This window comes from Plecotus auritus, assembly GCF_963455305.1.
Source record: "Plecotus auritus genome assembly, chromosome: 6".
NCBI lineage: Eukaryota > Metazoa > Chordata > Mammalia > Chiroptera > Vespertilionidae > Plecotus > Plecotus auritus.
In genome coordinates this window covers 87362334-87388408 of record NC_137773.1, presented here as the reverse complement: position 1 = coordinate 87388408, position 26075 = coordinate 87362334, and the positions used below count along the sequence as shown (strand labels likewise).

Genomic DNA, 26075 nt, shown 5'->3' with positions numbered 1-26075 from the left:
CCAGGACCAGCCTCCTCCACGCCACACAGAGCCATGGGACCCCCAGGCCTCACTGCGCAGAGCGGCCACCAGGCCCTGCCTCCACCCTGCATGCGGCCATCTTGTGGTGGCCATCTTGTGACGGCATCATGTGAGGGCGTCGCTCGAGGGCGTGATGCCACCTAGGCTTTTATTATATAGGATGACACATACATTTTGGAGGTCTTTTTATAAAAGCCCATGAAAATATGCCTTATTTTAAAAACTTGACTGCAACCCTAGCCTGTTTGGCTCAGTGGCTAGAGTGTTGGCTAGCAGACTGAAGAATCCTGGGCTCGATTCGATCAAGGGCACGTACCTAGGTTACAGGCTCCATCCCCAGACCTGGTCAGGACAAACGCAAGAGGCAACCAATCAATGTGTCTCTCGCATCAATGTTTCTCTCTCTCTATCTCTCTCCCTCCCTTCCACTCTCCCTCTAAAAGTCACTGGAATAAGTATCCTCAGGTGAGGATTAACAAAATAAATAAATAAATAAATAAATAAATAAATATTTAAAAATAAATAAAACATTTGATTTAAAAACTTGACTGCGAATTACTTATTAGATTCTATGGATATATCACTCATTACTGAAACAGTCCTGATGGATTGACACCTTGTTTCCATGACAACAATGAAATAGAAACAGTAGAATGGAAGGTGGTATATCAACATGCTGGTGAACTATTGTGAATGCATCTGATCTGTTTAAACCAAACACCAATTATTATATGTAGGAGATTTTTGGCCTGGCTGGCAGCCAAGAGCCCATTCAAAACATGTCAAGAGGCAATTGAAAAATCTGCGAGCCACTTGTTGCTTGCCATACACACATTTATTCTCCTTCAACAAGTTAATGAACAATCAGAAACTGATCTGTTCAGCGGCAATGCGAGCTTACAGAAGCCCTGGGCTGTGTCAGTCTTTCTTGGCCTGTAGCCCCTGTTTGCTCCCAACTGTTGCATCAGAGCAAACCTTTGCTCATGGATGCTCTTTCTCCTCAGCGGTGAAGGGCGTCCGGGGACATTCTTTCACTTTGGGAAGGGCGTCTGGGGACCGTGTGGCATCCCTGCAATGGCCCCGCACACCCCAGAGAGACTGAGGGACACAAATGTGGTTTTCCAGAGTTTGGTGGCAGGCAGGGATAAGCCTGCTGGCTTGTCTTTTCTTTGAGTGTGGCAGCCTCGTGGACTTGTAAATGTGTTTACAGGCTTACAGTCACATGTTTGTGTACAAAAAGCTCCTTTTCTTCCATCCAACCCATCACAGCCAATAATTCAGGGTGATAGAATACATCACATCACCCTGAATTTATGTCAGATCACCCTGTATTTATAAATCGAATTTATCAGTTTCCCTGGGATAAATTACTAGCAATAGAAGTTTTAAATGAGCAGATTATGCATATAGTAAATTTGCATAGTGTCAAACTATCCTCCTGAAAATGATGCATTTTATGCAAGTTTTATTCATGTAAATTTGAAATTGCATGATATTAAAAAAAACAAAAACGTATGAGCTCTGTCCCATGTGGCTCAGTTAGTTGAGCGCTGTCCCATGCACTGAAAGGTCACCGGTTGGTCTCCCCGCCCCCACCCCCCCACCCCATCCCCCCCACCCCCCCACCCCCGCCCCAGAGCACATGCCCTGGTTTTAGGCTCAATCCCCAGTAGAGGGCATGCAGGAGGCAGCCAATCAATGTTTCAATGTTTCTCTCTCTCTCTCTCTCTCTCCCTCTCCCTTCCTCTCTCTCAAATCAATAAAAACATATTTTTAAAAAACACCAGGAGAGTCTCCCAAAATTTCAGCTTTTCAAGGGGAATCATAGAATTTCAAAGCCAGCCAGTGGAGTGAATTATACCCTCTGGTTATATCACTGTCACATGAAGGAAACATTGAGCTAGTTGAGCAGAAAAGGGACACAGTCCTTTGTCCACAACCTAAAAATCACACATGAAAGTTCTTCAGATGAATTATGATGACTCTTGGCTGTTTTAACATTAACTGTTATAATTTAAAATTGTTTTTAAAATGTGGGGTAAGAACATCGTTCATGCACTTGTTGATTCTAGTGCTGAAAAATACACCTAAAATCCGGTAACTTTGGAAAACAAATCAGAAAGGGCAAAAAAATAAAAAAATAAATAAGACCTAACCACCACTGAGAGACATCATGCTGGTTTAGCAGCCCTTACACTAGAACAGGCTCAAGACGACACTAAGAAAACAACATTGTCTTTAACCAGATGGGTTCAAAACTGTTATCAGGAAAAGTGCTGGTGACCTGACCACAAGCTCCTTCGGGTGACGATGCGGCACTAAGTGGGGGTGGGGAGTGTTTTTGCATTCCAAGAATGCAACCCCCTTTTTAATATGTATTCATATGGGAATTACGTATTGAATTATGCAGATGTTTGAGCAATGTACGATCCTTAGAAGCATGAAATGCAACAGAGAAGCAAGAGAAGGATTGTGAGCTGAACCCAGGTGCTGGCCAATTAGTCTCGGGCAAGGTGGCAACAGCTGGAAGAGGGAAATCCACTCATTTCCCTCGTCATTAAAAAGGATCCCTTGAGCACTTCATGGCACGTAACATGCAATTCTGGGTTCCAGTCTAAGAATGTTCCCCTGTTCCCCTTTCTGTCGGTGGCAATAAAAGCCAAAACCGGGGCAGGCGACGCGACTCGTTTTCACAGGGAAGATACCGATGATGGTGCCTGTCCAGTCCATATGTGACCACAGCGGGTGCCATCCATGAGCAGCTCAGTGTTCTGTTCTTTGCCAAAAAACAGTGACAGGATGAGTCCCAGGCTGTGATTGGACAGACACAGTGTCTCTTCTGTGGATGAATTCCGATGACTTCCCTGGCTCCTCCTACTTGGGGGAGATAATTGGAGAAAAGGCTGAAGAGAAATCCACACCTCAGAAATTCACTACCAAGTCTAGCATGCAGGGGCTGACAAGTTAGAATTGCTAAGGTCCAAAGCTGAATAAAGAGATCCTACCATCTGACTCTACAGCTCCACACCTCGCCCCCACCACCATCATAGATGGCCTTTTTATTTATTTCATCTTTTACAAACAGGTACAGTGCTTACTGTACGCCAGGCAGCGTTCTAAGCACTTAATACATAGGACCTCATTTCATTCTCATGAGATAGAATGATACTACTACTCCCATTTTATGGATGAAGAAACTGAGGCACAGAGACATTAAGTGGCTTGTGCAAGGTCACAGAGCCTGGAAGTGGTACAGTTGGGGTTTGAACCCAGGCGCTTTGGCGTCATGTAAACGCAACAGTGATGAATCCCTTAAATGCTACAGATGCGTAATGAAGACTTTAAGTTTCAATGTGTGCTTTTTAGAATGCAAAGTGTTGTTCAAAGATAAGAAATTATAGCCCTGGCCAGTGGCTCAGGTGGTTGGAGTGTTGTCCTGTAATCAAAAGGTTGTGGATCTGATTCCAGGTCAGGACATATACCTAGGTTTGGGGTTTGATCCCCAGTCAGGGTGAGTACAGAAGGCAACTGATCAATGTTTCTCTCTGACATTGATGCTCTCCGCCCCCCGCCTCCCCCACCGTGTGTGTGTGTGTGTGTGTGTGTGTGTGTGTGTGTGTGTGTCTTTCTCTCTCTCAAAATCAATAAAAACATATCCTCTGGTGAGGATTAAAAAAAGATAAGGGGCCCTGGCTAGTGTTGCTTGATGGTTAGAGCATCGGCCTGTATACCAAATCTATGCTATGGATTCCACCATGTGAGATGGTTTTGGTGACCAAATGTGTGTTGGGACACTTCATTTACACAGCTCCGATAGACATATCCTTTGACCATTGGTGATTTCGGACAAAAGGAAGCCAGTGGTATATACTGTGAAAACAGGGTAATGTTAGGACATAATCAGTAGCCACATAGCAGAACTATCCTTGAGGTCAAACTGTGTGTTCTATGAACAGCTGTTCCCTGAAGTTGTTATCAGAAGTAACAACAATTCTGATAGCAACCAAGGAAAGCTGTCAACATTTGGAGGGAAATAGACCTGTGTTAGAATCCCTCTAACTGGCTGAGTAGCTTTAAGCAAACCATTTGAGCTTTCCCGTTTCTTTCCTCATCCTTAAACGGGAAATTTAGACACAACAAATTAAGTTATGGGCCAGGCATTGCTCCAGGCAAAAGGAAAACAATAGTAGCCCACCATGAAATTTACAGAGAGTAGAGACTGACTAAAACCAAACACTTTGATGTCTTTAAAATAAATAACATATAATGAGATACAGGTATGCAAAGAATTTGTAATTTTACAGTGAACTTTTAGAGTGACATATTAAGGGTCAGACTTGACCACTTAGGTAGCCACCTCCCTGTGTGTGTGTGACAGATAAAACTTACCCCATATTTTTCCTGTACTGCACCCATAGGAATGTCATAGTAATAGTGATAATGATAGGAAATAAATAAAGAGTGCTACAATGTTACAGCAATAGAAAATAATTAAAGAGTATTATAGGAAATGTAGAAAAATCATTTTTGTGTGAAATATTTATGTGAAATGTTAAAGAGCACAGGGAATGACCACTCTGGCCAAGCCCTAGCCGCACCATGTAGATAAGACCATAGCTGAATGCTACCCTTTGGAATGACGTATGTAAACCTGATAGCCACCTTCTGAGTGACACTGTAACTGATAACCAGCTTGTTCTCTAATTAACACTGTGTGATAACATATGTTACTGATGGCCACCTGGACTGCCGTGGGTCAGAACAGGCTTACAAAAAGCAAGTCCCCGGCTTCAGATATCGATCATCTTTTTGATCCACGCTCCATGCTGCCTTGCTCCACGTCAGACGGCAGAAGAACGGCCGAACCTCCGATCGTGAGACTTCGGTCGCCCTCCTCCCTCTGACTTGACCCAACCAGAGGGCAGCCACCCGAAGATGGATCCACCACTGCCTGCAGAGGACGCCACTCTTCCCCGGGGACCCCGTTAAGTCTGAGCCCGTGGCACCAGGAACCTTGTGAATAATAAAGTGTGCTGTGTGATTTTCAACTGCATATTTCTGTGTGGCGTAATTCCTCCAGCAGTCTTAACTATCCTAACATATGAAAACCCAGGGTCCATAACAACTGAAGGCTCGACCGAACACCGGAAGTCAGTTCTGTAGTCAGTGCTGGGCTGCCGTGGCGACCCAGCACTGACTGCCACTGCTGCAGGCACAGCAACCCAGCACTGACTGCTGAGGGGACTGTGGATCAGGCCTGGAGAGAGAGGCAGGTTCTGATCCACAGCCTCTGTGGCAGCTGTTGATCAGCCCTTGCCTCTCTCTTTCTCTCCGGGCCTAACCAGCAGCCACATCGCTCTTTCTCTGCGGGCCTCCACCAGGGCTGCTGATCAGCCCCGCCTCTCTGATCAGGCCCAGAGATAGGCCCAGAGACACTGACTGGCATAGAAACCGACCAATCAGAACCTAATCTAGGTGAACTGCAAAGGCAGAACCTAAGGTGGGGGCTGAGGAGGGGTTTTAAGGACAATAGCTATTTGGTGTAAGGTGTAAGAAAGCAGTTCAATTTTTTAATGACCGGTTTGACAGTATAGTGCATATGGCTGGCTATCAGTCCAGAGATATGGATTATGTATTTTTGTCTGCCAAGAGCATCTCCTCCTGCTGGAAAAGGCTTTCCCTCCACCCCCCATTTAAGCAATCCTAGCTTATATAATCTATCTATACTAATAAAAGGGTAATATGCTAATTAGACTGGGTCGACCGGCCATCTTCTGGATGTCTGACTTCCTTCCAGACAAAGCCATGGTGGTGGGCGCTGAGGCAGAGGCAGTTAGGGGTGATCAGGCCTACAGGGGAGCGCAGTTGGGGGCAAGATCAGGCCGGCAGGGGAGGGCAGTTAGGGGTGATCAGACAGGCAGGCAGAGAGGTTAGGGGCAATCAGGCAGGTAGACAGAGGCAGTTACGGGTGATCAGGCAGACAGGCAGATGAGCAGTTAGGAGCCAGTGGTCCCAGATTGCGAGAGGGATGTCCGACTGCCAATTTAGGCCTGATTCCACAGTCAGACATCCCCTGAGGGGTCCCCGATTGAAGAGGGTGCAGGCTGGGCTGAGGGAACCACCTCCCCCATCCCCCCCGTGCACAAATTTTGTGCACCAAGCCACTACCCTTAGGAATGCTAAGTATTAATATAAAATCAGATAATAATGCCTACCATTGGTCCTGCTTGCTTAGAGTAGTCTCTTTGCTAGCAACTACTTAATGTCCGAATACCTGCATGGTTAAGTTTATCTCAAGGGACACCTTGAATAACACCCCACATACTCTACTTGGACATTCAGCTTCACAATGCAAGAACCTAATGCAATTTCTCTTTTCTTTCAGTTCAAGAAATGAGGATGTTCATGGCAGCACAAGATGTGGGGTTCAGACAAGTGCACAGCATTGCAGAGAAGCTGGTCTTACCATTCTGGTGTGGGTAGTAGAGGCAGAGACCTCAATGCTTTCAGTTTCAACTCCTTTCTGCACCCTACTAAACCATTTCTTGTATTCCAGTTGCACCTGTAAGTTTGAGGAATATAGAGGATTGTGTTACATCCAGAGCTTGGTTCAGAAAAAAAAAAAAAACAAACCCTAAAATAGGAGACTAAAGACTAGGCACTGCTCTCTACAGCTCTTTCATTGGTTTTCTGTATAGTCTTGACCAAACTCATATTGATTTATTTTAAGTATATTTTTATTTATTTCAGAGAGGAAGGGAGAGGGAGAGAGAGATAGAAACATCAATGATGAGAGAGATTCATTGATCAGCTGCCTCCACGCCCCTACTGGGGATTGAGCCCGAAACCTGGGCATGTGCCCTGACTGGGAATGGAACTGTGATCTCCTGGTTCATAGGTCGACACTCAACCACTGAGTAACACCAGCTGGGCTGATTTTTAATTTAAATTTTACTTTCCTCAGTTGTAGAAAAGGTGTTTACTAAATGTCAAGCACCATAAGGACTTTAATGGTGATAATAATGAAAGTGATGATGGTGATGGAGATGGTGATGATGATGGTGATGGTGACAAAGGTGATAATGGTTGTGATGATGGTAATAATGATGATAATAAGGGTAATGATGAAAATAATGAAGGTAGTGATGATGATGATGGTGACTACTGATAGATCCTCCCTTCCCCCAACTGATGGACCGTGTATGACGTAAACTGCACCTGCGGCCTGGACATTCCTGAGCACCTAACCAGGCACCTTATATGGACTATACATTGAACCACCAACCAGCACCTGCCAAATACCCTAAGCCCCCGATTCCTAAGTACCTAAGTGCCTAATCATGTGCCTTATATGAAACCACCAATCAGCGCATGCCGAGTACCCTAAGCCCCATCCCTTCCCATTCCTCCCCTCAAAAGGCGTGTTCACTCCTGCACGTGTGCTCTCTTCCTTTGCAAGGCAGCCCGGCAGGGTCCTTCTCCTCTAATAAAGCCTGTAGTCCTGGTTTTCGGCCCTCTGTCTCATCTTTCAACCACGATGATGGTAGTGATAATGAAAGTGAATACAACCATGTTAATGATGGTGATGATGGTAATAATGATGATAGCAAAGATAATGATGGTGGTGGTGGTGATTATGGTGTAAATGATGATGATGGTGATGAAGGTTAAATGGTGATGATGGTGACAATAATGATGATAGTAAAGGTAATGATGGTGGTTATTATAAGGATAGAAAAAGGCCTTTCCTTTTCTTTGCTGTGGCCTTCCACAACTTATAAGAAGCACCTGGTAATTAAACCCCAAGATTTTTTTTTATAGCAAAGGTGAAGATTTATTGAAGAATAAGTACAGATTCCCACGTGGGGAGGGGGAAAGAGTCCCACAGAATGGACTCCCACATAGGGAGGGGGAAAGGGTGCCACTGAGTTCCTTTTCCCTACGGCTTATAAAGGCTGCGGTTCCTGGTGCATTGATATCCCCTCTCATTAGTCACTATTCCCTTACTACCCTTTACCTCTTTGCACACAATATGCCACAATTGCCTAATCCTCACAGCTTCCAACTACACGGTAACATTTAGTCTAGTCCAGTGGTCAGCAAACTTATTAGTCAACAGAGCGGCAAACCGAGGCTCGCGAGCTGCATGTGGCTCGAGAGCCGCGGTATGCCGACCACTGCCCTTAGCATGATTACTATAGCAACTCCTGGGCTCAAAGGTCGGACCTCACATGGGACATGTGAGGTTCTCCCCCCTCCTTCCTTATTGTTTTCCTATTCCCTTTGGGCTTTCTTCTTCTCCTTCTGGATGAAGGCCTTCCTTCTCTTTATTTTGTAAATATAGACCTTTTGCTGTTCCCAGCTCCCTCATTCTATGGAAATGTACCTATTGCAGCTTTTCAGCTTCCCTATTCTATGGAAATATACCTTCTGCTGCTCTGCAGCCCTGTGCTTCCTCCATGGTCCCCTTAATTTCCAAAATTTCTAAAATTTCCTAAACCTGTCCAAGTTAGGGATTTGGGGAGCCAATATGGCTTGAGAACCTTACTGTACCAGGGTTACAGGGAGGGGCTATAAGCAGGAGTATCTTGTGTTTCTGGGTCCCAGTAAGGACAGAGAAGGTCTCCTCCAGGTACCAGCCTAGGATTCAGGTGACACTTATGAAAAGACAGAATAAGAATTGAAACCACAAGATTGTTGGCTCCTCTGATTCAAACAGTTCCTCAGTTCAAACATGGAACAGGATAAGCTACTCTAAAGACTATATTCTTGTATCCCCCTCCTCCCTGCTTTTTTCAAAACCCAGGGATAATTCACACCAAGGAACCTCTAGTTAGTAGAAAGTTCCCTTCCTTCCTCCCCTTCAAACAAGCCTCTTTTGAACTCTTCATAACTTTTGTTCTACGCATGTTTTACATTGGGAATGGTTTTCCTGGGAAAAATACTGATAAGACAACTCCTTAGGACATCTGCTGGACTGTGTTCTGGAAAGCAAACAAACTGTAACTTTTCAAGACAACCCCCCTGGTATCTGCTCAACTTCAACACAAACCTCCTCCCTTCCTTGTTGCTTAGCAACAAACAGCCACTGCTTAAAAGAGCAGACCACCCTTTCTTCCCTGCCCGGTATTGACTAGCAATACTTGACCCTTTTCTCTCTTGGAGAGTAAAATAAATTTCCTCTCTGCATCTCTTCTTCCGGTTGTGAATTCTTTCACAGCCCGAGTCACCAGCCAAACTCTAACAGTGATTATGATGATGAAGGGCACCATGTATTGGAAACTAGTTGTGTTTAATGCACTTATATACAAGATATCATTTAACCCCTACATAAATCCAATCAGTAAATGACTTCTTGTCCCCACTACCCATTAAAGATGAAGAAGTTGAGACTCTTGGAGGTATATTAACTTGCATAAGGTCACACAACCAGCACTCAGAATCTTGTCATTCTTACTCCAGAGCCCTGATACTAAGCCACCCAAAGTGACTCCACAAATTGTCTTCCTTTAACCTCCTCAACAGGTTATAAAAAAGACATTTGAATATTTAATACTCAACATTAATTTACCAACACTTTAATTGTATTTTACTTCTTCTGTGTATAAAGAGTACCAAGCATTAAGAAGGCACTAATAGCCCAGCCGATGTGGCTCAGTGGTTGAGTGTCAACCTGTGAACCAGGAGATCAAGGTTTGATTCCCAGTCAGGGCTTGATCCCTAGTGTGGGGTGTGCAGGAGGCAACTGATCAATGATTTTTCTCTTATCATTGATGTTTCTCTCTCTCTCTGAAATCAATATATATATATATATGGCTCTAACAGACAAAAAGAGAAATTAATGAACCATTAAAATGACTTTTTGTCACTTGCATCCTAATTGCTGGTAGTTCTACTCACTAGTAAAGAAAGAAAAAGCCAGGAAAACCATTCCCAATCTTCTATAAAGAGTAAAATTATAATAATGCCCTGCTGAAACCGGTTTGGCTCAGTGGATAGAGTGTCGGCCTGTGGACTGAAGGGTCCCAGGTTCGATTCCGGTCAAGGGCATGTACCTTGGTTGCGGGCACATCTCCAGTGGGAGTTGTGCAGGAGGCAGCTGATCGATGTTTCTCTCTCATTGATGTTTCTAACTCTCTATCCCTCTCCCTTCCTCTCTGTAAAAAATCAATAAAATATATTTTAAAAAATAATAATAATGCCCTTCACTGAGAACTTGGTATATGCCAAGGTCATTACTAGGAGATTGACATTGGATTATCTCATTTAATTATCAACCCTATGAGGTAGGTACTGCCACATTTTCGGATGAGAAAAATCACAGCTCAGAGAGGGAAGCAGCCTGCCCAAGGTCACACAGCAACCCACTCATTGGAAAAACTGGGATTAAACTAAAATCTCTCTGAGTTTATCATAGATTTTGCCAAATATTACAGTGCTCTCCATGCAGTACACTTCACTACAGGGGAATTATTCTTCCTCTCTCTTGTGCATTCAGGTTTGGCCATGTGACTTGCTTTGGCCAATGAAAGAGAGCTAAGCTACACTGTCCCATGATCACTTTCCCTTAGCCATGAGAACACTGATGTTCTCTACATAGGAGCTGCCCCCTCAGCATACATCCTCAAATGAAGATAATGTAGTTCATGTAGCTATGTAGCATAAGCAAGAAATAAATCTTATTGTTCTCAGTCACTGAAATTAGGGGAGGGAGGCTATTAGTTACTGTAGCATAATCTACCTTATCCTGACTGATAACGTGCTCTGCTATGAACTGGTTTGTGTCCTTCACCCACAAAATTCATATGTTAAAGCTCTTACCCAACAATGAGGGCCAGTGGCCATCATTGTCTTGGTGGGTGACCACTGATGGTTATTTGGAGCTGTGGCCTTTATGGAAGTAATTAATGTTAAATCAGGTCATAAGGGTAGAGCCCTGGTCCAATAGTTTTAGTGTCCTTATAAAAAGAAGCATGAAAGCTCTCTCACAATCTCTCACCCATGTGAGACACAGTAAGAAGGTGGCCATTTGCAAGCCAAGTAGGGGCCTCTCACCAGAACCTGACATTAGTAGCACCCTGATCTCAGAATTCCAGCCTCCAGAATGCTGAGGTGATAAATATTAGGTCGAGGCGGGCGGAGTGGGGCGGGGGGGGGGGGGGGGTGGGGGGGAAGGCGGGGGGGAGGCGGGGGGGGGGAGGCGGGGGGGAGGCGGGGGGGAGGCGGGGGGGAGGCGGGGGGGAGGCGGGGGGGGGGAGGTGGGGGGGAAGGCGGGGGGGAGGCGGGGGGGGGGAGGCGGGGGGGGAGAGGCGGGGGGGGGGAGGTTGTGGGGAGTCCAGAGCCGATGCATGCAGCCGCAAGGTAGATGGTGACACAGATAACTGGCGCCTTCCTAGACCCCTGGCCCAAGGCGGAAATTCCACACCGCTCATGCCCTCCGCCCTCCCCCCCACTAAACAGCTGTATAAAAGAAGTACCGATGCTCCCTTTTGGCGCGAACTTCCCCTTCCCTGGCCCACCCTCGGACCAGCGAATATTTGCCCGGGAGCACAAGATTAAAACCTCCCCCTTTTAATTGGCCTTTGTCTCCTGCGTCGCGAATCTCTCAATAAATTTCTGTTGTCTAAGCCACACTGCCTCTGTTTTTTTATGGCTGCCTGAGCAGATGACTGCATGTTCTTATGAGATATGCTCAAATGATTAATGTTAAGAGGCTAAATGAAACCCAGAGCACATGGCAAACCCAAGCAGCACCTAAACCTTCTTCTCAGAATCAAGGCAACCCCAAAATACACAAGATCAGAAGAGGACAAGAAATGAACAGTTTAATAAAGCTCGGAGACAAAGTAATTAACTTTACCTGGCGATTAAGGAGACAGTGTACCACAAAAAGCAAAACCCCCTGCAGGACATTGATGATGGTGAACATGTAGGCAATGACTGATCCGATTGTCTTCCCAACTTCATCAACCATAAAAAAACCCAGGCCCCAAGAACAGCCCAGGGTAAACAGTTGAGCAATGGCTTTACACGTCATGACTCTGAAAAGGAAAAAGAGTAATGATTACTGCCACTTACCAGGGCCTCGCTGCTTGTTGGGCTCTGTGCTCAGTGCTTTGGGTGCATCACCTTCTTCAAACTTCCTAACAACCTCGGGTGGCTAAGCAGCTCGCACAAAGGCACGTAGCATGAGGATGAGGCAGAACCCATGTTTCCAATTATTGCCTCTGAGAATAACACTTTCTCCCACTCTTGAAATGATTTTCCTGCTAAGTCTCTTACCTGGACTTATTGGAAGATTTGTGGAAAGTGCATTCTAGAAATTTCTAGTGCAAAAAGTGGATGATGAAGATATCAAGACTTTAAAATATAACACAGTGCTGGATTTCTTCAAACAAAAATTGTGTCTAGAATAAGTTGTTGATGGCCATGGGCTAGGCAAGCTGGTGTGTGTGTGTGTGTGTGTGTGTGTGTGTGTGGAGAGAGATATGGAGAAACTACCAAGAAGGCTGACATTCCGGCCCTCTAAGATCAAAGAAACTGAGGCTGAAATGTTAGGTTAATTTCATATGTACATGAGATCGATGGCAGGATCTGAAGTTGGACAGAAATTTCTTTGAGTTTTGTCCACATGGCTCACCAATGCAAGGTTTGTACCCGCTCTGGGGTACACTGAACAGTTTGTTCCTCTTATCAGTGGGGATATCAGTAGTGCTCACCAGAGAGGTTGGTGTCATGAGCATTCAGTGAACTAATCTTGGTAAATGCCCAACACCTATCAGGTTCCTACTTAATATTAGCTGTTGTCATCAGTATTTTTAATAGTTTAGGTTAGCACCAATGGGACTTGAGTTTTTACAACCAAGGAGAATGGAATCCCAAAGTGGGTGAACTTTCAGGGTGAAAAAGATAATGTTGAGAGCCTTGGCATTAATTTTATATGAAGAGTGAGCTACACAAATGAGGCACCCAATGAATATTTGTTGAATAAAGAGATGAAGGAGTACATGAAATCACCTGAAAATTATAGTTTTTACTTCTCCAAGTTATCCCTGATGTATTCTTTATCTAGTGCCAGGAAAATTTATGTCACATTTTTGTATCCGTTTTTCTCTCCCAGGCAGAATTGTCCTGTAGGAAAATCTAGAAACCACTGATTCTGGTAACTTCTTACCTGGTGTCCTGAATGGTGGAAACTTCTTTATTGAGGGAGGAAAGCTTGCTTCTCAAAATCCACAGAATTTGGAAGTAGAACACCAAGTTTATCTGTGGAAACAACATGGAAAATGTACTTGCAATTTCCTTTTGAGGCCATGTCATGCAACCCAACTTGAGATGAACCTAAGACTATTTTCCCAAAAGATACAGGCTTCATAAGGATGGTGTAGACCCGTGGTCGGCAAACTGCGGCTCGCGAGCCACATGCGGCTCTTTGGCCCCTTGAGTGTGGCTCTTCCACAAAATACCATGGCCTGGGCGAGTCTATTTTGAAGAAGTGGCGTTAGAAGAAGTTTAAGTTTAAAAAATTTGGCTCTCAAAAGAAATTTCAATCGTTGTACTGTTGATATTTGGCTCTGTTGACTAATGAGTTTGCCGACCACTAGTGTAGACACATGCTCTGGTGTAAAGAACACACAGTATATAACCTGTGGCACTTGGTGCTTGTTCAGGGTGACTATATAATTTATCATTCAAACCAGGACACTGAAAGTGAAAAAGTGCTATGAATATCTATACCAGGATAATGGATGTAAATGAAAGTTCCTAACCAACAGAAAAACGTGTTACTCTATCTAGGCATCCTCAAACTACGGCCCGCGGGCCACATGCGGCCCACTGAGGACATTTATCCGGCCCGCCGGGTGTTGCTGCCTGTCCTGCTTAGCAGCCGATTCGTCCCGGGCCCGCAGTGCGCATAGGAATTTGTTCATAGTTTTTTTTTTAAACTATAGTCCGGCCCTCCAACGGTCTGAGGGACAGTGAACTGGCCCCCTGTTTAAAAAGTTTGAGGACCCCTGCGAGTAGACACTTGCTATATATTTGTTGAATAAACGAATGTAGAATTTTTAGAAGAATGCCTAGTAGAGGGTTATATTATATCAAAGCAAGCAGTGAGCTAGGCAGAAGCCAGGGAAAGACACATACAGACAGTATTTCCAGTAAGAGAGGGTTGATCACATTAGGTTATATTTCCTTATCTTTATCTCATTTCTCCTTTAACAAATAACAGACACTTCCTATGTTTGGCCAACCCAGGGCAGGCACACCAATACATAACCATCAGTGGTCACCTACCAAGATAATGATGGCCACTGGCCCTATGAAGCTCCAGATGAACCCTTCATCAATCTTGAGCCAGCAGCTGTTGAGAGAAAGATAAGGATTCCCCGCTTATTTCTCAGAAGAGAATGTATTTAATTCAGGCTCCTCTCATAAGATCTGAGCAGTGCCAGAAGCTGTTTAGTTCAGACCTGGGTTTTAGATGGAATCAGACCTGAGTCTCCATCTGATACAGGCTACATGTTCTGAGTCTCAGTTTTCCCAGGTGTAAAGAGGTGCTAACAAAAGTATTTTAAAAATTTAAATGATTACTATGGCTATCTACCAAGCCTTGAAGTCAGGTTGGGTCAGTTCTCTGACTTTGTTCTTCTCCTTCAACATTGTGTTAACTATTCCAGGCCTCGCTACACAAATATTAGGACCAGTTTGTCAAATGTCCAAAAAATAATTTTCTTGGATTTTGATTGTGAATGCATTGTGAACCTATAGATCAAGTTGGGAAGAATTAACTTCTTCTTGACGATAAGCAGTCTTATCACCCATGAACATGGACTATCTCTCCATTTATTTGAGCCTTCTCTGATTTCTTTCATCATTTTCCTCCTATAGATCTTGTAGGAAATAGGAAATGAGGTCATGTGTACACAGTTTTTGGATACAGTTCCTGGCAGAGTTAAGACTCAGTAAAGGCAGGTATCCTAATAACAGTGAGTACTGTAATAGTAAGTACTATAATAAGAAAGAGAGTAAAAATAATTTTTTCATTTCAAGAGTGTTATATAATGAGAATCATATGGAATGTAACCTTTGGTGGTGATTACATCTCTATACATGTGATAAAATCGTACAGAACCAAACACACAAAGGAGTACAAGTAAAACTTGAGAAGTATGAATATGATCAGTGGATTGCTTCAGTGTCAATGTTCTGGGTGCGACGAGGAAGCTTTTGGAGGTGTGGATATGCTTGTTACCTTGATTGTGGTGATGGTGTCACAGTGTATGCATATGTCCAAACTCATAAACATGCAGTCATTAAATATGTATAATTTCCTGTATACCAATTACATCTCAATAAAGCTGTAAAACAGGAATAAAAATAATAATGTAAATGTAGTTATTAAAACTACCATAAGACTCCGTATTCTGTCATGGCTGACTTTAGCAATGGCAGAATAACTTACTCTGAAAGGGAACCTGGCAGTACAAAACTGGCAAAGATATCAAGCAACTGCCAACACTCCTCGGTCAGAAAAGCTCCCACCCTTAGTTCTGTTCCAAGGGTTGCAAAACTATGACCCATGGGCCAAATTCAGTTTACCCCTTGTTTTTATAAATAAAGTTTTGTTCAAGTACAGCCGTACCCAGTCATTTACATATTGTCTATGACTTGGCTGCTTTCATACTACAAGGGCAATGCTGAGTCATTGCCACAGAGACCACATGGCCTGCAAAGATAAAAAACAGTTACCATCTGGCCCTTTTATAGAAAACTTGCCAACTCCCATCTACCCTACCATCTCCAGAACCATTCTGGCAGGACATAGGGATCAAGCTGGAGATAAGGTATTCTCTGACTTCAAGATGGACAGCCTCCTGTGTGTGTGTGTGTGTTTGTTTTTTTTTTTTTTTTTTTTTTTAGCACATGCATAGCTACTTCCTACCCTAAGCCCCGTTGCCAAAATACTAATTTCTTCAACAAACTTTGCAAGGCTTTGCAAACTTCTTTAGTGAGGCAGCAAAACACTGCTTTGGGAATTCTGACTTACTTTCTTTTAGATATGACCTTGAGAACGTTTATTAGATGCACTAAGGCCCAGATGTCCTGTGCATGACATGACAAACAATGCCAGCCTCATGGGAGGAGTAGATGAGGGCCTGCAGATAGAAAGCACTATCTCTGACATAGCACAGGACTTTGAGATTTGCTGTTATTGTTATTCTTTACATTCTATTCTTTCAGAATTCTATAGAACATAAAACCCACGGATTTTTAATGTGGGGTCATCGGTTTACTCTCTTGTCCCTGAATTTCATGAAGTTGTATTATGGGTACCACTTCCACCATAAACGCTACCATCATGCTTACTGAGTGTATGTTCCATAATTTTTGTGTCCTACTATTGCGGACACAGCCACAATCAGAGCTGGAATCCCATAGCCTGCAGGGTACATGAATCTCTTCTTGAATCTGCCTGCGCTGGTGTAGTTGACCACCTTGAGGTTCCTGACAGTGAGGAAGAGATGGAGTCCTTCGAGGAGCATCCAGGTAAAGGAGGCCAAGTAGAGGTAATGCAATACCCCTGCGATGATGGAACACAGCACCTGGAAGGGAGAGAATAGTTAGGAATGTGGTGCCGATGTTGTCTGTACCTGATTATATCCTCAGCACTTACCATTTCCTGGATGCTGGCTGGAATTTTAATTCCAGAACCTGTGACACTTTGCCTGGGGCAACACATTTTCTGGAGGCTTTCATTGGCCATTGAAGTCTGCTTGTCCCATGCATGGGGCAGGCCAGAAGCACCAAGGAATGAATGCCACCAGAGCAGCCCTCAAATCCATGACAAATGAGTATTGGTATAGAAATGCTCCATTGCTCTTGCCCTTTGGGAGGCTGAGATGGTTAATTTTATGTGTCAGCTTGACTGAGCTAAGAGATGTCCAGATAGCTGATGAAACATTTCTGGGTGTGTTTGTGAGGGTGTTTCTGGAAGATTAGCATTTGAATCAGTAGATAAGTAATAAAGATTGCCCTCACCAATAAGGCATCACCCAAGCCATGAAGAGCCTGAATTAGAACAAAAAGGTCCAGGAAAAGAGAATCCACTCTCTCTTCTTGAGCTGAGATGTCCATCTTCTCTACCCCTTGGACATCGGCAGTCATGGTTCCAATGAAATGTTATTTACAAAAACAGATTGTGGGCCAGAATTAGCCTGTGCACCATAGTTGGCCAACTTCTGCCCATTTTGAAATGAAGAAACTGAGGCCCAGGAAGTTAAAATTTCTCCCAAGAGCACAAAGCTAATAAAAAACAAAAATGTATTTGAAACCCAAACTGTCTGCAGAGACCATACTTACTCTTAACCTTAGCACTTTACTGCCTTTTGTGGGAGTGGGGGAGTGGGGGATAGTGCTTTCATACCTTGTGAAGGTGAGATCATAGGCTTTAGGGTTGAAAGGAGCCTTGGAGAACATCTGCTCTAATTCTTCCTGGATGTGATGATATGATCGTGATCATGACAAAAATAAAAGCTAGCATTGTTCTCTGGTTGATTAATCCAGGCTCTATGTTCTATCTTGCTAGAGCCCTATGCTGATGCCCTTGTTTTAGAGAGGAAGATTAAAAAGGGGAAGCCACTTCAACAAGATCGTGTAGTGAGTAGGATGAAGAGTTGAGATTCAACTGCTGATTGTGTGGTAAAGACACTGTCCACCAAAAATGCAAGCCTCCCTCCACCCCTCAATTCCAGAAAATAGATTTGTCTCTAAGAAATTACTCCCCAGCTAGAGACTGTATTTCCCAGCATGCCTTGCAGTTAGGTGTGACCATGGAATGTGAGAGGAAGTGATGTGTACCACTTCCTGAGGTGGCCCATATAAACCTCCCTAGTGGGACTCCACCAAGCTCTTTTCTCTTTTCAGTTGGCTAAAATGGAAAGAACTCCAGGATGACCTTGAAACCACATATGAGCTAGAAGAGCCTCCATCAGCCTGAAGTTAGAGGACAGACACCCTTCAAACATGTTTGCTCACCCTCTATAGATACATACAGGTAAAGTAAACTACTCTTGTGATATACCACTGCTTTTTGGAGTTCAATTGTTACAGCAGCTATTGTAAACCGGTCTAATACCATCAGTCAGACTCTCAATCACTTTGCTCAATGCCCATCAGAAAGTATGGGTCTTACCAAAATTATACAGGAAGAGAACTGAAATCGGGACTCTTGCATTTTCCCCCAGGTGATTATTGTCTCTCTTCCAGTCTTTCCTCAAGACAAGATGATAGATTTGATTATTACAAGGAAGTTTGATTAAATTACCTACCTCAGGCTCAGTTTGATCAATCCCAGTGAGGAAGAGGAGGTGGGCCAGGAAGAGGCAGATGCAGAGCTGCAGGTGGAGGGTGGTGCTGATGTTCTGGATGGGTCGGCACAAGAGGAAGGTGAGGGCTGCCAGGAGGAGACACAGCAGAGACAGGCTCAGTCCCACGTAGGTGATCACAGTCAGAATGGGATCCGCCTAGGAGCCACCAAAGGAGGGACCTGTTATAGTTTCCAACTCTGTGTAGTTATGTTCCTGATGGAGAGTCAGGTGGGCTTCCTAGCTCAGGCCCTCAGATGAATGAGTGAATCTCTTTGAGACTTGCTGTTCTCATCTTCAAAACAGGGGCATATATAAAAACAGAGAGGCATCGATGTGAGAGAGACACATCAATTGATTGCCTCCTGCACATACCCCCACTGGGGCCGGGACCAGGGATTGAACCTGTAACCCAGGTACATGCCCTTGACCGGGAATCAAATCCATGAACATTCGGTGTGGAAGCTGATGCTATAACCACTGAGCACACCAGCCAGGGCTGGTTAGACTTTTTTAAACTTAAAAGTGATTCCCCCCCATGATGATTCTAGTATCCACCTGGAACCATACATAGTTATTACAATATTACTGACTATATTACCTATGCTATACTTTATAAACCTGTTAACTATTTTGTAACTGCCAATTTATAGTAACCCCTTCATCCAACCCTCAATCCCCCTCCCATCTGGCATCTCTCAGTTTGTTCTCTGTATCTATGAATCTGTTTCTGTTTTGTTTGGTCATTTATTTTGCCCTTTAGATTTTAAATATAAATGAAATCATATAGTATTTGTCTTTCTCTATCTAACTTATTTCACTTAGCATAATACCCTCTAGGTCCATCCTTGTCACAAATGGTAAAATTTCATTCTATTTTATGGCCGAGTAATATTCTATCTCTATTATAAAAAGCAAGTGGCCCTAACGCCGTCATGCTGTAACCACCAAATGGCGGGTGGGCGGGGCTGTGTACGCGGGTGGGCGGGGCCACTTGATTTCACGCACTGGGCTTCTAGTTGTATATATGTACCACATCTTCTTTACATAGTCATCTATTGATGGGCTCTTAGGTTGCATCCATATCTTGGCTATTGTAAATAATGTTGTAATGAATATACAGATGCATAGATCTTTTTCAAGTAGTGTTTTGGGTATATTTTGAAATATACCCAGAGGCAGAATTGCTGAATTATAAAGAAGTTCTATTTTTAATTTTTTGAGGAACCTCCATACTATTTTCCTAATGGCTGCACCAATTTGCATTCCCACCAATAGTGCACAAGGGTTCCCTTTTTCCCATATCCTTGCCCATGCTTATTATTTGTTCATTTATTGATGATGGCCATTCTCACAGGCATGAGGTGATATCTCATTGTGATTTTTAATTTGCATTTCTCTGATGATTAGTGATGTTGAGCATCTTTTTATATGTCTATTGGCTATCTGTATGCTTCTGTGGAGAATTATCTATTGAATATTTCACACCAATGCCATCTGGCTGAAAATTTTCTGTTTGGAAATCAGCTGACATTCTTATGGGAGCTTCCTTGTAGGTAAGTAACTGCTTTTCTCTTGCTTCTTTTAAGATTCTCTTTGTCTTCAACCTTTGCCCATTTTAATTTTGACATGTCTTGATGTGGACTGCTTTGACTTCATCTTGTTTAGAACTCTCTGCACTGTATGTCTTCAAATAGACCCTCAATCCCTTGCTCTCTTTCTTCTCCTTCTGGTACCCCTATGATGCAAATCTTGCTAAACTGATGTCATCCCAGTATAATCCCTTAAACTATACTCATATTTTTAATTATTTTTTTCTTTTTGCTGTTCCAATTGGGTGTTTTCTGCTACCTTGTCTTCCAAATTGCTAATTCAACCCTAAGCTTCATCTAATATGCTGTTGAGCCCTAACCGGTTTGGCTCAGTGGATAGAGCGTCAGCCTGCAGACTAAAGGGTCCCAGGTTCGATTCCAGTCAAGGGTATGTATCTTGGTTGCAGGCACATCCCCAGTAGGGGGTGTGCAGGAGGCAGCTGATTGATGTTCTCTCTCATTGATGTTTCTAACTCTCTATCCTTCTCCCCTCTTCTCTGTAAAAAAATCAATAAAATATATATTAAATAATAATAATAATGTGCTGTTGATTCCTTCTGGTCTATTTTTTTATTTCAGTTATTGTAGTCTTTATTTTTGACTGGTTCTTTTTTATAGTTTCTATTTCTGTTTATGCTTACTATCTCTTGGTGGAAGTTCTCACTAAGTTTTTTGACCATCTTTACAACCAATGTTTTGAACTCTGTTTGGTAGATTGCTTGCCTCAATTTTATTTAATTCTTTTTTCTGGAAATTTCTCCTGTTCTTTAATGTTTTTTGTCTTCTCCCTTTGACTGCCTGAGTCTGTTTCTATGTATTAAGTAGATCTGCTACATATCCAAGTCTTGGCAAAATGGCCTTATGTAGTAGGTGTCCTGCAGGGCCCAGTGATGCAGTCTCTCTGTTCACCTGAGCCAGGTGCTCTAGGAGTGTCCCTCATGTGGATTGTGTGTGCACTCCTATTGAAGTTGCGCCTTGATTGTTGTTGAAATGTCAGTGGATGAACTGACTTTCAGGCTCACTGGCTGTGAGGATTGGCCACAACCACAGCACATGAGCTGCTCTCCAGAAGCTGACCCCATGGAGTAGGATTTGCCCCAGCAGATCCTGGTGCCTGCTGAGACCATCTTTGGGTGTGCCACTTGTGGAGCTAATTGGGTGCTACTCTAATGTGGTCTGAAGCTAGCCACTAGGTGTGTTGGTTCTGGGGCCCGTTGGGAGGGGCTCTGGTGCAGGCCAATGTCAGATGCTGCCTATGATTGGCCTAGGGCTTCCTATTAGGAGCTACAAAGTGATTGTGGTTGGTAGCTGCCTGTGTTAAGTCTGGATGCACATGAAAAAGATCACACTGAGAACCGAGGCCAGCTTCCACCAGTACCAGACCTGGGGCAGGTCATCAAAAGTCACAAAGACCTGATACCACCTGCTGGCTGCCCCTGAGGCTCAGCCACTGAAAGAGCCTCAGGTAGTACTTGAGTTGGGTAAGGTAGGGTCTCAGGGAGTCCCCAGGTTAGGGCGAGTGGAATTCACCAGGCAAATGCAGGTTCAGGTTCAGATATGTTGGAGTGAGCTCAACACAGGGACAATGGCTGTCATCCCTCCAGCCCTGACCCTGAAGCCACATAACTCAGTTGCTCCCTGTATGTATCTGGTGGCCCCCAAGCCACTGTCCCTCTGCCAGAGGTCAAGATGAGTACCCACAAGTGAGATTTTGTGGGTCCTTTAAGAGGACACCTAGGTTTCAAGCAGCCTCCTGTCTGACCTGGACAGACAGAATCCTACTGATTTTCACAGCCTGATGTTTCATGGGCTTATCTTCCCAGCACTGGTGCTCTGGGCTGGGAAGCCCAGCAATGGGTTGAGACCCCTCACTCCTCAGTGAGGGCATCAGCAGCTGAGATATCCTATGGATTCTCACCACCACACATGGGTTTGGGGCCAGCCCACTTTATGTCTTTGTCCCTCCTACTTGTCTCAATGTGGCTTCTTCTTAATATCTTTAATTATAGGACTTCTGTTTACCTAGTCTTCAGATAGCTCTCCAGGTTGATTGTTCTATAATTTAGTTGTAATTTTGATGTGCTTATAGAAGGTGGTGAGCACAGCCTCCATCTACTCCACCATCTTGAATGGAACTCTATACTGCTTCTTAATTTAAATAAATTAAAATGAAATAAAATTTAAAATTTGGTTCTTCAGTCACACTAGCCACATTTCACATACTCAATAGCTACATGTGGCTGGTGATCCCATTGGAAAACACAGCACTCAGAAGTAGTTTCCATGAACGTTAGTATTTCTTTGTCTGTCTTGTTCCAGTGCCTATAACAGCATCTGATGCATAGCAGACAATCATATGTGAACTTGGTAAATGAAAAAATGAGGCCATTTTATTAATTATGCAATAAAATGATTGTCATGCAGTAAATATTCAATAAATGGAAGCTAAAAAAAAATAGGAGAAGAAGATAGGTAAATTTCTTTAAACCTGAATTTTCCTAGATATGGGATAATTTCAATATGGGAAACCTTCTCTCCACGAAGGTTTAGATATAACTCTCTCTTGCAGAGGAACAGATGTTTTTTTACCCCAGATCGGCTTGGGCCTTTCCACCAAAGGAGCTGACAAACCAACTTCCCAATGTCTGAGGGCTTCCTCCACTAGGTTGAGCTCACTCTGTCATGCCCATGGAAAGTCTCAGAGAATTATTATCTCCTGGACGTAGCGTTCAACTAACAACTGAAGGGAGGTGCTGTATAAATACCCCAGCTCTCTCACATCCAGTTAGAATGAACTGCACTGACTTCCAGAGTCCTCCAGAGGGACATAAACTCCAATTATCCACAGTGGCTTGACAGTGCTCTCTGCGTGGCTTCTGTCCTTTTTCCCCATTTCACTTCCTCAGTCCCCTGCCGGTACTTTCTGGAACTACCTCTCAAGTAAGTTACTTCTGCTTGACTTCACATCTTAAGAGTCTTTTTATAAGACATGGAGCAGATGACCTCCCAGGTTCCTGGACACACTCAGATTCACAAGAAGGGACCATGAATCTTGGTACCTTAGGAATAAGAGCCATGAGGACAGCAAAGCTGGAAAGGTGGAAGCACTTGCATTTGGTGTAAGAATCATTGCTGCTCACATGAGTGCAGCCCTCTGTCGACCAGCTGCCTCCCTCCTCTGATCCTTCCCAGTACACACACAGATGTTTTGTTCTCGCACCACCAGGCTGGAAAGAGAATAGCATAAAGTGGTTCTCTTTCTGGTTTTACTATTTTAACTTCACAGGTTGGTCAAGGATTCACTGGGTTGGAAACTGGATGTGAAAGCCCCATCATGTGGAACCCATGTGGTGAAGAGTTTTATACTACACGTGTGTGGACTTTATTCTCATTGATTCTGCCCTGCTCTGGTCATCTCAGAGCCCTGGGAATCGACCCTAATGAACTACTTTACCCAGGTTGCCTGTCATTGGTAGGACCAATGAGAGGAACTAGTGAGAGATCATTGGATGAGAGCTAAAGAAGCCCCGGTATTTCTTCCATACTTCTTTCTCCAGCAGGGCAATCCCCTCCTCCATGCCTCCAGCCTTCACTGGGCTCAATAATGCTCATCCCCCCCATTGCCTTTTTAGGCATAATCCTTCCTATATAAGAAAAGGTTAATATGCAAATCAACCGAATGGTGGAACGACTAGTCGCTATGACATGCACTGACCACCAGGGGGCAGATGCTCAAGTCGCTATCATGTGCACTGACCACAGGAGCTTCCCCCTGGTGGTCAGTGTGCTCCCACAGGGGGAGAGCCACTCAGCCAGAAGCCCCCGAGCCAGGCTCACAGCTGACAAGCACAGTGGTGGTGGCGGGAGCCTCTCCCACCTTGGCAGCAATGCTAAGGATGTCTGACTGACAGCTTAAGCCCGCTCCCCATGGAGAGCGGGCCTAAGCCATCAGTTGGACATCCCCCAAGAGCTCCTGGACTGCTAGAGGGTGCAGGCCTGGCTGAGGGACACGCCCCCCTCACACACACACCACAAGTGCAAGAATTTTGTGCACTGGGCCTCTAGTGTGATACTAAAAGCTTCTCTGGAGGCCTCAATATTTATTGTCAGTTCTCTGAACCCTGGATTATCAGAGTTGGATTATGTTACCTTCCAGGATCCTGATAAGACACCCATTTAAGGTAACACATAGAGAACCAGGCCTGGGTTTTGCTCACCTGAGTATGTTTGAACGTCAGGAACACAGGTTTAGACAGATAAACTTTTTCCTTTACACCAATGGTGCCACTCACAACACGAGAGTTCAGTTTTATGTCCAGTGTTCCTCTTCTATCACTGAAAAAGGATCCGTTCAGAATATCCCCAAGAGACCGGTATGTGATAAGTACAACTTTACTCTCTGAGAAAACAGAAGAGAAATCTCTTTATAGGGGGCTTATAGTCTGGTGAATTGGAGTAAAAAACTGTAAGTCCCCACATCTTGGCCCAGACACCTAGAAATGAGACAATAGGCCTAGAATCTGAAGGTCAAGGGACTCCATCTTAGACACAGTACCTCTTGTGGTTCCTTTGAAAGCATCATTGCAGTCGATATCCATTGTGTTATTTCCAGCTTCCAGAACAGTCTTCTCATTTGTCCCATTGCACCTCTTGGTTTCATAGACTGGAAACATTAAGAAAGTGAGTCCTGCTTGGCTCATTCTCATGCCTAAGGAACTGAAGAACTCTTTTCTGTGAAAGACCCCTTACTGGAGATTTCATTTTCTGCATACAGGGTAGACCAGATGGCACTCCCTTCCACTTCTCTGGCTGTTGGGGATTAAATGGTCAAAATTGCTTAAGAAACACTCACTGCCCACCCAACTCAGAGCTGGAACTAGGGCAGGCAAGCTCAACCTCTATGGTCAAATATTTAAAGGCAAAAACAATTTTAAAATGTGTACAGAAGTACTTAGTGGGGGGAGGCAGGAAAACTTAATTTTTTAGCAAAAGAAGCTTAGCATCTAAAAGATTTCCAAGGAAATAGTCCCTAGAGCAGACCTTCTGCATTTGTGAAGAATCCCTTGAGTGAACTCTCTCCATGACATATAAATACAAAGTCTGGCAAAATATCCCTCCCCTCCCCCCCATAAGAAAAATGCTCAGTGTTTCTTACCTATATCAAACAAAGAATTTTCATGCTTTCCTGGAGAAGCAAAACTCTCATTCCATATGGTCAATTCCATGCTTTGAAGTAGTTGGGTCGCCTTTTTTGCAATGTACTGTTTGCTTTCATTTTTCTTTAGAATTGTCTTTCAAAGGAATAAAGCTAGTTAGGTAGACTTTTACATAAACTTAAAAAAATAAGAATGTACGTAAGTGTGGTTGGGTGAGCCCAGAAAACAATAACATTTATTAATGTGCAGCTAGGCTGTCAACCTGATAATGACTTTTCTCGTTTATCACTGACAGCCCTGTGAAGAGTGTATCCTTAGCTTCATTGTATTTTTGAGAACACGAAGGCTTAAAAAATGAGGTATCTGGAACCTACAAAGAGTTACTTATGGAGGAAGATAGGGAATGGGAGGTGGTGAGGGGATGAAATGAGGCTCTAGATGTTTGCTGCAGATCTTTGAATGACACCTTTGCCAGGGTTTCTCAATCTTCTCAATTGACATTTGAGACCATATAATAATTGTGGGAGGTTATCCTGGGCATTATTGGATGTTTAGCAACATCCCTGGTCTCCACTCACTTAAGTGCCAGTAACACCATAGTTGTGCCAACCAAAAATGTTCCCAGATTTGTCCCCCTGGGACAAAGGACAAAATCACTCCTGTGCTGTATCCTAAAAGTCATAGGGAAGCTGTGGTAGCATTTCAGCAGAAGAATGACGTGGAAGACTAATTAGCTATTTCCCAAAACTAGCTTCACCTTACGCACCCAAATGGTCTGTGATGGCTGTATCTTCTCACCAGTGTCCTCTGCGAAAGAAAAGTAGCCATTGAATCAAATATGGCAGATAACACACCCTGGCTCACATTCCTTCTTCCAAACACCCTCAAGTTGGGTCCTTCCTTGATGCTTCCACATCCTATCCTAGTTTCCCTCTAAGAAG

The 26075-nt window shown here is 43.9% G+C and overlaps 1 protein-coding gene across 1 annotated transcript in view; it reads right to left on the bottom strand.

Moving 5' to 3' along the window:
• Positions 1-2784: 2784 nt before the first annotated feature.
• LOC308251243 (putative adhesion G protein-coupled receptor E4P) overlaps positions 2785-26075 on the bottom strand; it is a gene marked incomplete at both ends in the record, with an annotated part of 51254 nt that continues 27963 nt past the window's right edge. Inside the window, 12 exons of the mRNA XM_080674387.1 lie at positions 2785-2895; positions 6488-6583; positions 11882-12062; positions 13196-13287; positions 14317-14383; positions 16390-16625; positions 18351-18545; positions 23038-23205; positions 24196-24377; positions 24534-24641; positions 25134-25269; positions 25901-25941. Of these exons, the coding sequence (XP_080530513.1) occupies positions 2785-2895; positions 6488-6583; positions 11882-12062; positions 13196-13287; positions 14317-14383; positions 16390-16625; positions 18351-18545; positions 23038-23205; positions 24196-24377; positions 24534-24641; positions 25134-25269; positions 25901-25941 (1613 nt within the window). The remainder of the gene's footprint in view (positions 2896-6487; positions 6584-11881; positions 12063-13195; positions 13288-14316; positions 14384-16389; positions 16626-18350; positions 18546-23037; positions 23206-24195; positions 24378-24533; positions 24642-25133; positions 25270-25900; positions 25942-26075) is intronic.